General features: G+C 56.9%; 1 protein-coding gene across 1 annotated transcript; it reads right to left on the minus strand.

Moving 5' to 3' along the window:
- Positions 1 to 6,593: 6,593 nt before the first annotated feature.
- ALX3 (ALX homeobox 3) lies at positions 6,594 to 16,039 on the minus strand (the record flags this gene model as incomplete). Its single annotated transcript, XM_080691210.1, has 4 exons — positions 6,594 to 6,902; positions 7,245 to 7,373; positions 10,795 to 11,111; positions 15,769 to 16,039. 4 exons carry the CDS (start codon positions 16,037 to 16,039, stop codon positions 6,594 to 6,596), a joined length of 1,026 nt encoding a protein of 341 aa, XP_080547336.1.
- Between the last annotated feature and the right edge of the window lie 350 nt (positions 16,040 to 16,389).

The following is a 16,389-nucleotide window of genomic DNA, read 5'->3' on the forward strand; positions in this document are numbered from 1 at the left end:
GTGTCAGTGAAACCATGGGAAAGTGTGTGGGAGAGCCCAGGAGAGGCTAAGGGAGAAGAGAGGATAATCTTGGGGTAGGGAAGGGTCAGATCCCTGGTCAGGTTTGCCTCTGCCTTTGTCCACCTGCAGGCCCTGCCCCTGAGGATATTTCACTTCCATTCAGGTGAAAGGACTATTCTCTTTTCAGAATTGCTATAAGATCCCTTATCTTACCTATAGGCAATGTGTATGGGGGCTTAAATTCTCTACAGGATCTTGACCGATATAGGAAACATCCTGCAAAGAAACCCGTGTTGAGTGTCTGTGGAGCAGCTGGGTGGAGACCACAGTGCACTCCTGAGGGTCACGCAGCCTTCGTGATGGGGACTCCTGGGACTCACTGGCCCTTTTCCCCAAAGAAACTGTACAGGACAAGAGAGTTTGACACAATCTCTGCGTGTATGATGGACTTTCTGCTATGTTTTGCCAGGACTGATAGAAATTATATATCTTGAGATTTTCATTTTAGGAAGGGTAAATTTTTTTTTCAGTACTAAGCATGGGACCCAAGGGCATTCTACCTCTGAGCTATACCCCCAGCCTTATTTTTTATTCTCTAATTTAAAACAGCCTCACTAAGTAGCTGAGGCTGGCTGCGAACCTGGATCCTCCTATCTCAGCCTCCCAAATGCTGGGATTACAAGCGTGTACCACCACGCCCAGCTGGAAGGGTGGATTTTTAATATTCTCACTCCAACATGCATCCAGGTCTCTGGAATTGCCTGGTCTGATATTTTGGTTACCTTCTCTCAACTTCCCTGGTCTTTCCTCTGCCTTGCAAGAAAGAACTTAGAGCCATCAAGAATCCCTTCATCTGGAGGTTTAAGCACCAGCCATGGAGGACAAGCGGCTTCTAATGGCTATAGAGCATTAGTGGCAGGTTGGCCACTTGAACCTGGGTGCTTGTACAGGAATGTCTTTTAGAGCCACCCAGTCATCCCATCTGGGTCATGAGATGGACAGGGTACATGGAGCCCTCGGCAAGTGGTTGGGTTGCATAGAATGTGGGTAATCACTGGGTCACATCCCTGAGGCTCGTGTCAACTTGAGAATGGAAACCGGTTCTTCTTAATCAAGAGCTAACCACTTGCTGGGTGCCAGGCACAATATTGGATGCTTCTTGAAAGCACGTTCTTCTGCTTACTAGTCAGAAAATGCTGAATATTATGTGCAAACCACCGTTCTAAGCAATTTATGTAAAATATGCATTTTGGACAGTAACCCAAAAGGTAAATACCAATGCAATCCCTGTTTTGCAGATGAGAACATTGTAGCACAGAAATGGTAAAGAACTTCTCCACAAAACATCTCAACAAAAATAAGGGCTGGGGCCAAAATTCCAGGTCCCTGCAATATATGAATTCCCTGCCTCACCCCTTTCTGTTAATCTCTGTGGTTCCCTGGCACTTAGCCACCAGTACGCTCCTTTGTTCGCCTTAGCCAGTTCTTAGTGTTCTCTCTAGCATGGGTCCTGGCCATTTAAGCTTGGCCTTGGCCTCCCCTTTGGTTTGCTCTAATATTCCCTTAAAGGAAGTTGGGGTTGCTGCTACCTTTTTTCCCCTTTTCATCCTGAGCCTCAATTTTTTTTCTCTGGTGGACCCAGAGGACTCTGTCAGCTGCCCCTGCCATTCCCACTGGGCTCATCTCCCTGGCGCTGCCTTCCTGTCTGTCCTCCAATGAATTGACCTCTCAGAGCCGCAGTAGCTGCTGGCATTCATTTGGAACATGGCACAGTCAGCTTCAGGTCGCTGCTATGAAACAAGGGGTTAGCTCCATTTGGCAATGAGACAGGCCTGTCTTTCTCAGCCTAATCAATCTCTAAGCCTCAATTGGCTCATTTATGAAATTTGGTTTCATATTGGTCCTACAAGCTGGGTGTGGTGGTGCACACCTGTAATCTCAGTACTAGGGAGGCTGAGACAAGGAGGATGGTAGGTTTGAGGACAGTCTCAGCAAGTAGTGAGACTCTCATCAACCTAGTGAGACCTCCTGTTTGAAAAAAAAAAAAAAAAAAGCCGGGCGTGGTGGCGCACACTTTTAATCCAAGGATCACAGTTCGCAGACAGCCTTAGCTACTTGATGAGGCCCTCTGCAACTTAATGAGACCCTATTTCAAAAAAAAGAATGAAAAATAGGGCAGGGGGTATAGCTCAGAGGTTGATGTCCCTGGGTTCCATCCCCAGACCTGCAAAAAAAGAAAGAGAAGGCCAGGCGTGGTGGCACATGCTTGTAATCCCCGCGCTTGGGAGGCAGAGACAGGAGGATCGCGCAGGTTCAGAGCCAGCAGCGCTGGCTTCAGAGACCCTTTTTCCAAATAAAAATATATTAAAAAAAAAATAGGTCTGGGAGTGTAGCCCGGAGGTAGAAGGGCTTCCAGGAATCCCAGTGCCACCAAAAAAAAAAAGAAGAAGAAAAGAAAAAGAAAGAAAGAGAGAGAAAAGGAAGGAAGGAAGGAAGGAAGGAAGGAAGGAAGGAAGGAAGGAAGGAAAATTTTAAAAATAGGGTGGGGCTGTAGCTCAGAGTTAGAATGCCCCTGGGTTCAATCCAGTAACACATGCACAGACACACACACACACACACACACACACACACACACACACCCTACAGCAAGGGCTAAATAAGAATGGGTGATGGACCCATGCACCTGGCTGGCAAGGGACAACAATAGTTGGTAGCAATTGGTAGCATTGTTAATGGCCCTTAAACCTGGAACCTATAAATTTGTGTCCATTTCCTGTGTCCCCTAGAAGACAACTCTCTTTCAAGGACTAGAACCACATCTTTAAAGACCAGAACAGTGTCTTGGGCCTCCTCATATCCCCATCATAGCTCACTGCTCTGAATCCACAGGCATCCTCTCAGAGCTAACCACAGCTAGCACCCCTTAAAGGCCTGCTTTAGGCCCAGCTCCACACTAGGTGCCCTGGATGTCCAGGTGATTAGGACACCATAGTCTCTTGCTTCTCTTGTGGGGACAGAGATATCTGAAGGTCCTAGAGGGGAAATTGAGGCCAAGGCGGGGAGGGGCTCTGGCATCAGGATCTAGGGCTCTGGGAGTAGATAGTTTGTGCTCATTTTCCTGGGGAGAGGGCTGGGCAGAGGAAGTGGGCAGGATAAGGTTTGTATTCCTCTGCTGGGAAATGTCTGCCCAGTTCCCAGCCAAGCTAGGCTCTTCCTGTCTGGGGCGGCAGAGGGTCTGCGCTTTGGGGTTGTAATTCAGGATGATGTGTAAGTAGCTGGGGGAGGTGGAGAAGGAAGATTGAATGCCTCTCATGAGAAGTGGGAAGCCTGGCTTGATGGGCCTCCTGGCCAGGACCCGCCCATCCTGACCTGGTGTTCATGCTCCTGCTCGGACCAATATTTAAGGCTTGAATCCTTAGGTGGGCCTCACTGGGAGAGAGACAAGCCTCAGCCACAGAAGACTGAAGCTGGATATAGTGGCACATGCCCGTAAGTCCAGTACTTGGGAGGCTGAGGCAGGAGGATTGCAGGTTTGAAGCCAGCCTCAGCAACTTAGGCTCTCAGCAACTTTGTGAGACTTTGTTTCCAAATAAAAAATCAAATAGGACTGTGGGTGGAGCTTGAAGGTAGAATGTCCCTGAGTTTCATCCCCAGCACCACACACACAAAAAGGGAGACTGAGCCTAGTTGGGATTCCAGGCGGTTCGCTTCCCCGTCCTTGTCTCAGGAGTGAGCAGAGCTCCAGTCTGGCCTGGGGAACAGCAGGGCTAGCCGAGGTCTTGGGTCACCTCTGGGGTGAGGCTGGGGGCAGGGGCATCTGGAGACCTGGGGGCTGCGTCTTGGGGACGTGGGGGAGGAAGGGCGCACAGCTAATGGGAAGCAGGTGGACAGCTGGCCTTGCCCCAGCCAGGGGACAGGCTGGCTGGGATGGCCCAGTCAGTGGGAGGACCCGTCAGCTCACAGATAATCCCATGGAACAGGCTCCGGGATACCCATTCATATTCATTATGTGTGAAGTGGGCGGTTGTAAAGTTAGCTTTCTCTTCATTTAGCTGTCACTGGACAGAAAAATATGAGCTGTGGGCAGATGCCCTGGATGGGAGCCAGTAGCCAGTCCCTGGCCTCCTTGTGCCCTCCTCCGGCAGGCCTCCCCCAGCCCCGGCCTGCTCTGCCTGGGCTCTGCCCGTAGCCTCTGCCTTCATCTCGAGCTTGACTTGACTTCCATCCTCTGTCTGGTGCCCACTTTGGCTTCGAAGATTCTTCCCACCTCCTTCCTGCTATTCATCTTTTTCTTTTTTGTGGTACTAGGGATTGAACCCAGGGGCATTCTGCTACCTCTGAGCTACACCCAGCCTTTTTTTTTTTTTTTTTTTTAACAGAGTCTCACTAAGTTGCGAAAGGCCTCACTAAATTGCTAAGGCTAATGCTGGCTATGAATCTGTGATCCTCCTCCCAAGTACTGGGATTACAAGTGTGCACCACCATGCCCAGCCACCCCAGCCCTTTTTTTTTTTAAATTTTGAAATGGGATTTGGCTAAGCTGCTGAGGGCCTTGTTAAGTTGCTGAGGCTGGCCTCCACCTCATGATGCTGCTCTTTCAGCCTCCCAAGTACTCGACGTGCACAGCTGCCCACAACTCCTCCTCCATCCTTTTCTAAGTTGAGAAAAAAGGAATCATGTTTTTGTCGACCATTGCTGTCTCTGGTACAGCACAATGCCAGGCATGGAGTAGGACTTCAGTGAACACTTGTAGAACAAGCCAACCTCGCTTTGCAGCTTTCTAACTTTTGCGAAGCAAAAGGTACAGAACTTTGAGGACCACTCTGTGGGTGAAAAAACGCCTAGTGCAATGGTACGAGCCCTGGAGTTAGAGGTGGGGCTTGAGTCCCAGTTCCATTGCGAGGCTCATGGAGGTAGCTAGAGGAGCCTCTCCCTCCCACCGACTCCAGACCTCCTAATGGCTTCCTCTCCCTGCCAGTGTGAGGACTAGATCAAGGGGAAAGAAGTTACTAGAAGCTGGGGAAGAGAAGATGCTGACCCCTCTGGGGATGCATGGCTTCATCACAGGGACTGTCTTGGCTGGGAAATCTGATCCCAAGGGGGGCTTGATCCTAGCTTGGGAATAAGCACAGCACCGAGGTGTCTTTGTGTGCTTGGGTTTCTCTGTGCCTGAAAGATGAGGCCTGGGGTGGGGGTGGCTGGCCTGTGTCTGAGGTGGAATTCATCTGAGCAATGTGGTTGTGTTTACTGGGAGGGTAGGAGGGCCAGCTTGCTTTTTTCCCTGCCTTCCAGGCTCCAGAGATAAGGCAGAAAGTGGGGATGAAGGGTAGAATGGGTAATATTCTGAAACCACAAGAAAGAGTTCTGGCTTTTGTCTCTGCCCCACAGCTCAGACATGCTCCTGGGCATCTGGGAGAAGGCAGCTGCCCCACCCCCAGCACTTAGGGGTTCAGACCGCTGGAGCTCAGAGCCCTTGGAGGGCACCCTGTTCTCCCACTCTCCCCTCCATTGTAAGTTCAGCCACAAACTTAGCTTCTTCACTCCCTTCCCACCCCCAAATTTCCCCACCGAAGGAGCTCCGCCCCAGAGCTAGGCTCTTCTCCCGGCCTCCCAGCACCTGTAGAAGCCACAGAGACCCTGAATAGGTGGCAGGACCAGGTATGGCACTCATCATTCTTGAGGGCCCTGCAGCAGGCCCACCTTCCCTGGGCGATGGGATCCTAGACACACCAGCCCTAGAGCCACCAAGTGCCAAGCCCTGGGGCTATGCAGTCCCCTCGAATAAAAACTGCCACCACTTCTATTACTATGCTGGGCAGCTCTTCTTTCTATAAACAAAAGTATCTTTACAAAAGCGGGTAGGATCTCAGGGGCTCAGAGACTGTAGAAATCTTTTATTCTGACCAACATCCAATAGTTTCCATGGCATAGCCCTGGCCCCATCCCATGGAAGCAAATCCAAATATGTGGTTTCTGGTGGAATTTCTACCCCTTGGAGAAGATGACTCCACAGCATGTTGGGAGATCGGGCACAGGGCAGGGGAGGGATGGTTAGGGCAGGGGAGATGGCACCTTGCATGCCGACCTTCAGGCCTGCCGCTGGTGTGCGCCCGCCCCTTGGTGGTGGGAGAGGGGAGCAAGGCCGACCCCAGGTGGTCACAGACTCTCGGTTTCTCCTGTGTCTCAAAGAGCTTCTGCATCATCCTCCTCCTCCCATCTTCCTGGCTCAGAATGAGGAGCCCATGGAGGTGTTTCAGCTGAGAGGCGACAGCTGGACAGAGGCATGCTGAGGCAGGGCAGCGTCTCCCTCCCTCCAGCCCAGTGTGAGTGAGAGGACCCAGTCCGCGGCGGGAAGCTCTGCCTGCTTTGAAACCCCCTTTCTTCTAGGCAGCCCCATTTTATTCTAAGAGAAAAGACCCTGTAATATGCTCCCTGCATGGGGCTGAGGGTCCCAACTCCTCTCCTGGGCTTCCGAAACCAGCCAGGCTTGGAGGCAGAGGTGTATACTCTCCAGTTTCCAGGCAGGGTGGGCTGAGAGCAGCTGGGGACAGAATCAGGAGTGGGCAGCTCAGTGTGCGTGTCCCCACGACCTGTCACGTGGTCCAGTTCAGCAGGCTGGGAGGCTCCTTGGGCTTCACCCTGAGCGAGACGAGGCTTGGAGACTTGTAGTCACCATCTGGTGAGGGCTCAAAGCTGTGGCCCCCCAGGGTGGGGGGAAAGCCATGGATGGAGTAGATGCCTGGGTGAGCTGCGGGGGAGGCTGGCATCCCCATGAAGCCAGCCACATTCCCATGGGAGTGGGAGTATGGGGACATGCATGGGGAAGGGATGCCCTCTGGAGACACAAGACAGGGGCCCCCTGGGCTCCCGGGCCCTGGACTGGGCCACAAAGAGTTCTGCAACTGAAAGAGAGAGGAAAAGAGGGCCCATGAGCCAGTAGCCACAGAAGCTGCCTGCTTTACCCAATAGCACCAGAAACTTTCCAAGAAACCTCCACTTGGCCTAGGGCTGCCCCCTCCTTCTCCCCACAGTGGCAGCCAGGAGCCCCCAGCCTGGCTTCTCAAAATGACACTCTCTTCTGGGATGCCTTGCTTTATGCGTGCATCACCCCTGGGGCAGGAAAGAATGCATTTCATAGAAGAAGAAATTAAGTGGTCTGCCCCTGTCACCCGGGCCTGCATGCTGCCCCGGGGCTCCCCAGGCCACCCCACCAGGCTCCGACTTGGGGTGGGGCTGGGTCTCACCTGGGGGTGGCTGTCAGTGCGCGGCAGCACAGAGATGTCATAGGCCGTGGTGAAGGGGTTCCGCCCCTCCTGCATCTTCCCATAACGCTCACGCTTCCGCCACTTGGCTCTGCGATTCTGGAACCAGACCTGGGGACAGGTGGGGAGGGGTTGGGGGTGCTAGAGCAGCCCTGAGGAGTGGAGACTGCTGGGGAGAGAGCCAATAATCGTGTTCTCTCGTGGGTGAGAGCTGGCTCTAGGCCGGAGGATCCGGAGCTGAAGGGGCTTGTAAATCCACAGTGTCCTTGGAACAGCCTGGGAAGGGGCCTGGGAGAGGCCCAGGCTCAGAGCGGGTTTACTGGCCCCATGGGCCGCAGCTGCCATTCCCTAGGCTGAGTCACTCTCTAGTTCTCCAGCTTGGCTGTAGCTGTTGAGGGTATCAAGGACCCAGGAGGGCTGGGGCACTTCCTAGGTGTGCCAGTGCACCAGTGTTGGGGTTCTAATCTCCTTTTCTAATCTACCCATCTCACAGAATCTGAAGAATTGCAAAGACATTCCTGTTCAGGTCATGGTCCTGTTTAAACTCTTCGTGGCTCCCTAGAGGCCTCAGCTCAGAGCCCTACTCCTTAACAAGGTCCCTTGGGACTGGCCTGGCTGCTCCACAGCCACGTGTCCCACCAGGCAACAGCACCAAGTTCCTACTAGTTGCCTCCAGGTTCTAACCGTAACAGTCCTTTTTTGGTTGTTGTTTTGTTTTTTTCTGGCTCTAGGGAGGGGACCCAAGGGTACTCTTGCACTGAGCTATATTCGCAGCCCTTTATATTTTGATACAGGGTCTTACTAAGTTTCCCAGGCTGGCCTTGAACTTGCGATCCTCCTGCCTCAGCCTCCCAAGTTGCTGGGATGACAGGCATGTGCCACTGTACCCAGCCACAGCTCTTCTTTGAGATGCTCGGCTGTCTAGCTCCTTCCTGCCTTAACTTCGGTTTTGCTAATCTGGGCTGTCCACTTCCCTAACACACATCCAGGCTGGTACCTCCTGCATGTCCTGACACCTCGACCTCTGTGACCGTGGTCTGCTTGGGAATCTCACTCACCTGTTCATTTGTGAGTCCCTGGCAGGTGGGGCTGGCATGTCTGTATGTTGTCACATCTGTGCATGTATTTGTGATGAATTTTCTGTTTGGTGTATGCCTGATACTATCACCTATGCTGCTGTATGTGGGGTTTTTTTGGGGTGTATGTGTGGTACTGGGGATTGAACCCAGAGGTATTCTACCTCCGAGCTATACCCCCAGCCCTATTTTTATACTTTTTTAAAATTTGGAAACAGGGTCTCCTAAGCCAGCATGGCTGGCTTCGAACCTGCGATATCCTCCTGTCTCCACCTCCCAAGCGCAGGGATTACAAACGTGTGCCACCATGCCCAGCCTTATTTTTTTATTCTCTATTCTGAAACAGGGTCTCACTCAGTTGCGGAGGGCCTCACTAAGTAGCTGAGGCTGGCTGCGAACCCGCGATTCTTCCTGTCTCAGCCTCCCAAATCCTGGGATTACAAGTGTGCACCACCACGCCCAGCTTGTGTTTTCACTTTCTATTCTTTAATGAACATTTTATGTGTCAGCCTCTGGGTTAGATGCTGTTAATATCAAAACCAAACCAAACAAACACAGCTGCTGCTTTCAAGGAACCTAGCTGGGAATCACAACAGGTGTGTGTGTGTGTGTGTGTGTGTGTGTGTGTGTGTGTGTGTGTGTGTAACCCAACCATCCTGGCTGAGGTGAGAAATTACCCCCTCCCCCATCTTCACACCTCTCCCCATGGTTATTCCTACTCATGTAGTCTGCAAGGCCCTGCCAGTTGAGAGGCAGTGCATGCCCAAGCCCCTCACTACCAGTTTGCAGAGCAGAGCTGGCTGAGGTCTGGGGTGGCCACTTGCCTGCCCAGCTGCCTAGATTTCCTTCTTCTACTCTCTCTCCCCTGGATGCAGATGTAGGAACCAGCCAGTCTGATAACTTTACTGGGACTTGCTTCCCTGCCACCACCCCTTTCCCCCAGAGTCCCCACAGAGGACCTCCTCCTGGGCTCTGGACCTGGCCTCTGCATTGTCTGGTGTGTGGTCTTATTACTCCCCTCCATGGGGTGGGGTTTGTGGGTGGGTGTCACACTTGTGTCAGAGTAAACATGCCTACTCTAGGGCCTCAATTGTTAGGGAAGTTCAGACTGGGTCTGGGAGCCTCATGGCTACTCCACTGCATGAGGGAAGTGTGGGCCCCTGCCCGCCAGCACTTCCACAGGGAAGAGCTATTCAGATCCCACCCTCAGGCGTGCCATTCTGTCTCCTGGCTTGTGAGATCTGGGCTTGCTGACGCCCCCAGGCCCTGGGGAACCTGGAATGCAGTCCTGCGGGAAGCAGGAGAACCCAGCAAAGAGGAGAAACATCCAAGCCCCTCTGGTCCTATGTCGGGTCCAGCTGTCAGGCCTTCTCTGCTCAATGGCAGTGGCCTGGCAGACCCCATATACTGCCAGAGTTTGCCCACCACCTTCAAAGAGTCCCTGGAGGAGCCCCATGCCGGGTGTGATAAGCATGAGTTGCCCTTGCTCAGTTGGGAGAGGCAGTTACCTCCTCACCTTTCCTAGGACCCCAAGCCCACCCCTGCCAGTGCCTCCTGCTTGGCACCAGGGAGTCTACCAGGAGCAAGCCAGTTCAAAGCAAGGCCATAGAGGACATCTTCCTCTTGGGCCAGTCCCATGCTGACATCCTTCCCTACTCCTAGCTCTGCTTGCTGTCTTCATGCTCAGTGTAACTTCCAGCATGCTTGGGAATTGGCTTCCCTTGCCCCCTTGCCAGCATCTGACCACCCCTCCCTCCCCACAGCCGGGTTCCCCACTACATGAAGCTGGCCCCAGCCCCACCAGGGAAGCCCTGGGCCTGGTCTCTCTAAGTTTGTTGCGGTGGGGAAAAGCTCCTAACCACATTCTCCCGGCTGGGGTCTGGAGGCTGGCAGGGGCTGATGGTTCTGGCTCACAATGACCCTGAGGCCCTCAGTAGGGACATTCCTGCTCTGGGCAGCCACCTTGGGAGCAGCCCTGATATGTGTTTGACACTTTATTGCTGTTGCTTCTTTGTTCTCTTTGAGGGGCGGGGATTAAACCAGGACCTCACACTTGCTAGGCAAGAGTCTACCTCTGTGTGATGTGAGTGATGTCACTGCTTCTGACGCTGCCTCTCTCAATGTGCACCCCAAGTTACTGTTACCATTCCCTTCTCCTAAGGTGGGCAACTGTGGCTGAGGTTCACTGCCATGCCCCAAGCCACCTGGCCAGCTAGTCAGAGGCAGAGGTTGGACTCCCACACAGGACTTTTGACTCCCAAGAAGCCATTACCCACACACCCATGCGTAAACCTGGGCCGGAAAAACCTGTGGCCAGAGGGTGACCCCTCCCCCGCCCCCGGGGTCAGACTCGGCCAGGACCTGCAAGGCAGTCCTGGGAGGCACTAGTGACTGCCTCTCGCAGCCCTCCCAACGTCCAGAGGCAGCAGAGAGCCCGGTGTCTGGGATGCCCTCACCTGAACCCGGGCCTCGGTCAGGTCTGTGCGCAGGGCCAGCTGCTCCCGGGCATACACATCAGGGTAGTGGGTTTTCTGGAAGACTTTCTCCAACTCCTCCAGCTGGAACGTGCTGAAGGTCGTTCGGTTCCGGCGCTTCTTGCTCTTGTTCTTGGCTAACTCCATGGAGTCAGGGAGTCCCGGGGAGAGAGGGACTTGCAGGCTGGCCAGGCAGGGGCCGGGGGAGCCTTGCAAGTCAGAGGGTCCGTCTCTGGGAGCCCCCGGGCAGTCCAGGGGCCGCTGGGGGAAGCTGGCAGCTTTGGAGGCCTTCTCCTCAGCTGCAATGGAAAACACAAAAAGAAGGATGGAAACCGAACCCGGGGTTTTGTGGGTGGAATAGAGGGAGGGGTGGATCACTGGTGCGTCAGTCTCCGCCTCCCCCTTCCTTTCCCTTCCTCGGGCAGCCACCCACCCTCCATGGGAGCCTGATTCAGAGGCTTGCCTGCTGAGCCTCCAGCTGGGGAGGGGGCCCTGGGGAACCATGTGCTCTGTGGTCTGGGCGGATCTGCTGGGGCCAGAGGGGGGCTCATTTCGGGGAAGTGCTCTGTGGCAGTGCATCCCACAGGGCGTGGAGGTGCCAGGATTGGCGCCATAGAGGACCGCCACCCTGGCAGGGCTGAGGATGGGGGCGGGGGTGAGACGGGGTGGCTGACATCTCCTCCCCTTGCCAGGCAGCGCTCCCTGTTCCTAAGGCTTGGTTCCCATGCCCCTGTGCTCGCAATCCTACTCCCAGGACCAGGCAGCAAAGGGTGGGGGTGATCAGACCACTCTCGGCTGCCCTGCCTGTGCCTCCTTCTCATGTCTCAGGCCAACATCAAACCCCCCACCTCTGAAGCATGAAGGGTGGGATGACAAAGAAGCTTCCAAGGCAGGGCCTCTTTCCATTTCCCCTAAAGTTGTAATGTCTGGGCAAGGACTTAAGCTCAGCAGTAGACAGATGGAGTCCAGAGAGGCAATGTTTGATGGAGAGGTCAGGGACAAGTGTCGCAATGGGGCACAGGCCCCTGCCCCTGTCACATCACTGCCTGCTCCTCCCGCCTCAGGAGTTTCTGATGTCCCCCACTGCCCCTGATTAACAGGCAGGGAGGCTCCATTGCAGGCTGGGCACAGTTCCCAGCAGCCCCACTCTGACATGCAAACCTTACTCAAGAAGCCTGGTGGAGCCCCACCATGACCGATTGACAGGGCATGGCGAAAAATAGGTCACCCCGATCGCCCCTGTCCCCCCCCCCCGCCTCCTCCCTCTGGCAAGGACCCCCAACAGTGTCCCCATGAAAGCCCTCCTCAACAGTCCACTGGGATAGCAGCCACCACGCCACAAAGACGCCCCACTGACTCACATGGCCCCTTCCCTGGCCTCAAGCCCATCTCTAGCAGGGGGGCCTGGCCCCAAGAGGCTGAGCTAGCTGGTACCAAACAGGCAGCTTCTTCCTGGGGACTTGGTGTGGGGATCACAGCTGCAGTTCTGTGTGTGTGTGGGGGGGGGGGGGAATGCAACTAGAGAGATGGGCTTCTAGAACCTGGGTCAGATGAATCCCCTGCCTCCTTGTAGAGATCAGGTTGGGCAAGGTCATCCTCATCCAGAAGATGGTCAGTGACCTCCTAGGACCACCCAGGATGGGAAATAAGTTCAGCTGGGGCATGATGGTTCACACTAATAATCCCAATAGTTGGGAGGCTGAGACAAGAGGATTGCAGGTTTGTGGCCAGCCTCAGCTACTTAGTGAGGCTCTCTGCAACTTAGTGAGACCCCCATTTCAAAAGAAAAAAAAAGAAAAATAGGGCTGGGGGTATAGCTCTGAGATAGAATGCCCCCGGGTTTAACCCTCAGAACCATGAAAAAAGGAAGGAAGAAAGAAAGGGAAAAAAAGGAAGTTCCCCGTGTGTGTTGGGAGCCTGAGAGGGTCAGACAGGCCTGGCCTGTGGCTATGCCCAGCCTTCAGTGACAACCCAGACACCAGGTCTCCTGCACAGGTGCCTCAGGTGGAACTGAGGGGAGAAACGCTCCGCTCCGGTCCCTGCCTTCCATTCTTGGCAAACACATTTTTGTTTGTTCTAGGGGTAATTCTACCTGGTAAAAGCTTAGGAAGGAGGGTTTGCAGACTTTTAGCTAAATGGTTACACATGACTGGGGAGAGCAGGGTGAGAAGGAAGTGTGTTGGTGTCTTAGGTTCGCAGTCAGGTGGTGCAGGGTTTCAGGCAGGAGAGGTGAAATTCGGTCAAAGCAGGGGTTTGGAAGCACCGACAACACCGACAACACCGACAACACCGCAGAGAGCTCCACAAGCCTCCAGGGCTCATCTGCCGTTTGCACCTTCAGCGCCTGTTCCAGTATGCCCTGCCCAAAGGAAATGATCAAATCTAGCGCTTGATTTCCTGATCTGGAACCACCCAGCTGTCAGGGTCAAGGGATGAATATGCAATATGCAGCAGGATTTTTCAGAACCGCACCTCAAAAAAAAAAAATAAAATAAAATAAAAAAAAAAAACAAGCCGACTGGCCTCTGCTCACCTCCGGCGCCTGCCCAGTCTATTGCCCTAAGGACCACAGAACTGCTCTCCTCCTCATGGCCTTGGAACCTGCTTGAACCCAAAGACTCCAGGGGGAGGGCAGCATCTCTCTTTCTTTGGAAGACAGAGTCACTTGTCAGAGAACTCCAGGCATCCTCCCGATGGGCAAAGTCCAGAAGAGAAGAAAGAAATGGGAGAAACTGAGAGCAGCCATCCAGGAAAGGCTGTCCAGGACTGGAAGCCAGCAGTTTGAATCTAAGTTTTTTTTTAGGGGAAGGATGCTTTAAGGAGCACACATTTGAGGTGTGTGGGGGAAGAACTGCATCTGGTCCAGAGGAATGGTGGAGGGGGAGAATTCCTGTGAGATGTTGGAAGCCCAAGGTTCACCGCTCAGTGTCTTCCACTTGCACAACTTCAGGACCCCGGGCAGCAGTGAAAGCCACCAGGGCTTTTAACAGGACAAGGGAGGTCTCTGTCCTTCACCGGGGCCCTCACACCTGGGGCTCTCACACCTGCTGCGATGCTGCCTCTAAGCTGGTGGTGCCGGGCCACACCCCCGGCGCTATACACAAGCCCCACCGCCCAGAAGGATGGTGTCCAGTGCTTCGGGAAGACCCACCGCTGGACTTTCACCTCTGGCTGCACCCTTGTTCCCCCTTGCACCGTGTCCAGGCGTCACTCGGAGGTAGCTAAGCCACCGCAGAGTTCGCTGAGACCTGGGCTGCTACAGCTCTAGCTGAAGAACAGAATCCCGGGTGGATTTAAGCCGAGCGCAGGACCCCGGTAAGACGTCGGCGCTCTCCCTAGAGGTTCTCGGCCTTGACCTAGAGGCCTTCACTCTGGGCCTGAAGACTTGGGACTTTCCGTAAAGTCCACTATCGGCGGAGTCTTTTTTGGTCTCTGGGTCTCAGCCGCAGCGGCAAAAGTCCAGCAGGAATCACTTCCAGAGGATGCGCTCCGAAGTCAGGGGGCCAAGCTAAGGGCCGGGGTGGCAGAGAAAGAAGGAACCACGGGTCACCTCCCCAGCCCTCAGAGCAGGCGCGCGGGGAGGGAGAGAAGGTGCGGGCGCCGCAGGGTCCAGAGCAGGGCTGGGCGCGTCCTGCAAAGGGCTGCGGAGGCCGCGGACGCCGGCGGGGCGAGCGGAGCGCAGAGCGCAGATCGCCGGGCTCTGCACAGCGCGACTGCCCGGCCTCTGCGAAGACCTCGCTGCAGCCGGGCGCAGCTGCGGGGCACTGGGCACTCAAAACTGGAAACGCTCTAGACCCAGTACTTTAAAATCGGGGCGGAGGGGGGGGATAAGGCGCGTTCCTCCTTCGCCCGTCACCTCCCATCGAGTAGACCCCGTGGCCCGAGCCCCTGGGGCTGAGCCCCAGCCACCCGCAGGGCCGCGGGTCTGCCCGCCCGCCCGCCGCGGCGCCCTTTCGTTCGGCCTGTCCCCCGCTCCGCTTGAATCCTTAATTCACGAATCCCACTGGATCTCTTTTAGTAGGGTCCCTCTTTTGGGACGCCTCCTTTTCTTCCGTTTGTTCTGGGTTTGTCTTCTGCCTCTTCCTCCTTCTCGCTCGTATCGACCCGCTTCGTTCGTTCGTGCGGTGTTCGTTCGTTCGTCCACTCTTCTCCTTCTGTTCCGTTCCGCGGCCGCCCTTCTCCGTCCCCACGCCCGTCTCGGCCGCGGCGCTCGGCTCTGCCGTCGGGCCGGGTCTCGGGGGCCGCCGGCCCGGGGGGCTGGCTTTCCCGGCATCTCGTGCCGGCGGCGGCCCCGGGCTCCCCGGCGGGTACCTGCGCGGCCCGGGCTGCGCCGCCGTCTGGCGGGATCAGAGGAGCCGGCAACTGCTTCTCATTAAGTCCCCACGGCGGTTTTTATCAGGGAGCCTCTTTCAAAGCGCACAGACGCGGCTCCGCGGGCTCGCTCATTTCCTCGCTGGCCCGCACACCTCCCGCCGCCCGGGCGGGACGAAGCCGCGCCGCCACGTGGAGGCTGCGGGGCGCGGGCGGCACCGACGGGGCGGCGGCCAGCCGGGGCGAGGCGGGCTCGCGGGCGCAGGCCAGCCCGCCCCGGGCAGCTCCGACGGCGCGGCGAGACGCGAGACTGCGGGCGGGCGGGCGGCCGTCGCGCGCAGAAGGCCGGGAGGCCGGCTTGGGCTGAGAAGAGCGCGCGCCGTCACCCCGGGGAGGCCCGCGCCGCCCCGCGACCCCGGCGCGGGCAGCTTCCTCCGCGGGGCGGCCGGGCAGGCGCGGCCCCCTGGCCCCCTGGCCCCCGGGTCCCGCCCGGGCCCTGCGCCCCGGCGGCGCCAGACACAAAGCCGCGCGCGGCGACGACCTCCGCGCAGCCCGCCGCGGGCCCGGGCGGCTCCGGCGGCGCGACCTCGCCCCCGGGCTCTGCCCCGCAGCCCGGCCCGAGCCCCGCGGGCGGCGGCGCGTTACCTTCGGCCGGGCCCTCGTAGAAGCGGCCGCCGAGCGGCGCGGGCCCCAGGTCCTGCAGGTACTGCGCGGGCGGCTCGGCGGGCTCCGGGAGGTAGGGCTCCCGCGGGCCGCGGGCGGGGAAGCGCGCCAGCCGCGGGCCGAGGGGCGGCGCGGGCTGCAGGTGGGGCGCGGCGGCGGGGGCGCCCCGGGGGCCCGCGGCGTCGTCCCCCGCGGCCGCGTAGGGGCCGGGCGCGGGCCCCACGCCGAAAGGCGCGCAGCGCTCGGGGTCCATGCCGCTCGGGGCGCGCAGGCCGCGGGGCTCCGGGGCTCCCGCTGCCCGCGCGGGCTGTGAGCGCCGGCCAAGGGGGAGGGACCTGGGCTCGGGGGCGCGGAGCCCCCGGGAGCGGCGCGCGCCGCGGGGGGCGGGGGGCAGCGGAGGGGGACGCTCCTCTGACTTAATGCTGGAACTATCCACGTCACGTGCGGCCCCCAGCGGGTTAACCCCTCGGAGCCCGGGAACCCCCGGTTCACCCCTAGCCCCGCGCCCCAGCCCTTCCTGGAGAGGAGAAGGAAGGTCGCCTCCTTTCCAGGCCAGGATCCCTTTTGTCCACCCTTCGGGTAAGTTATTGCTCAGAGCTGCAC

This window comes from Muscardinus avellanarius (assembly GCF_963383645.1).
Source record: "Muscardinus avellanarius genome assembly, chromosome: 3".
NCBI classification, from domain to species: Eukaryota; Metazoa; Chordata; class Mammalia; order Rodentia; family Gliridae; genus Muscardinus; species Muscardinus avellanarius.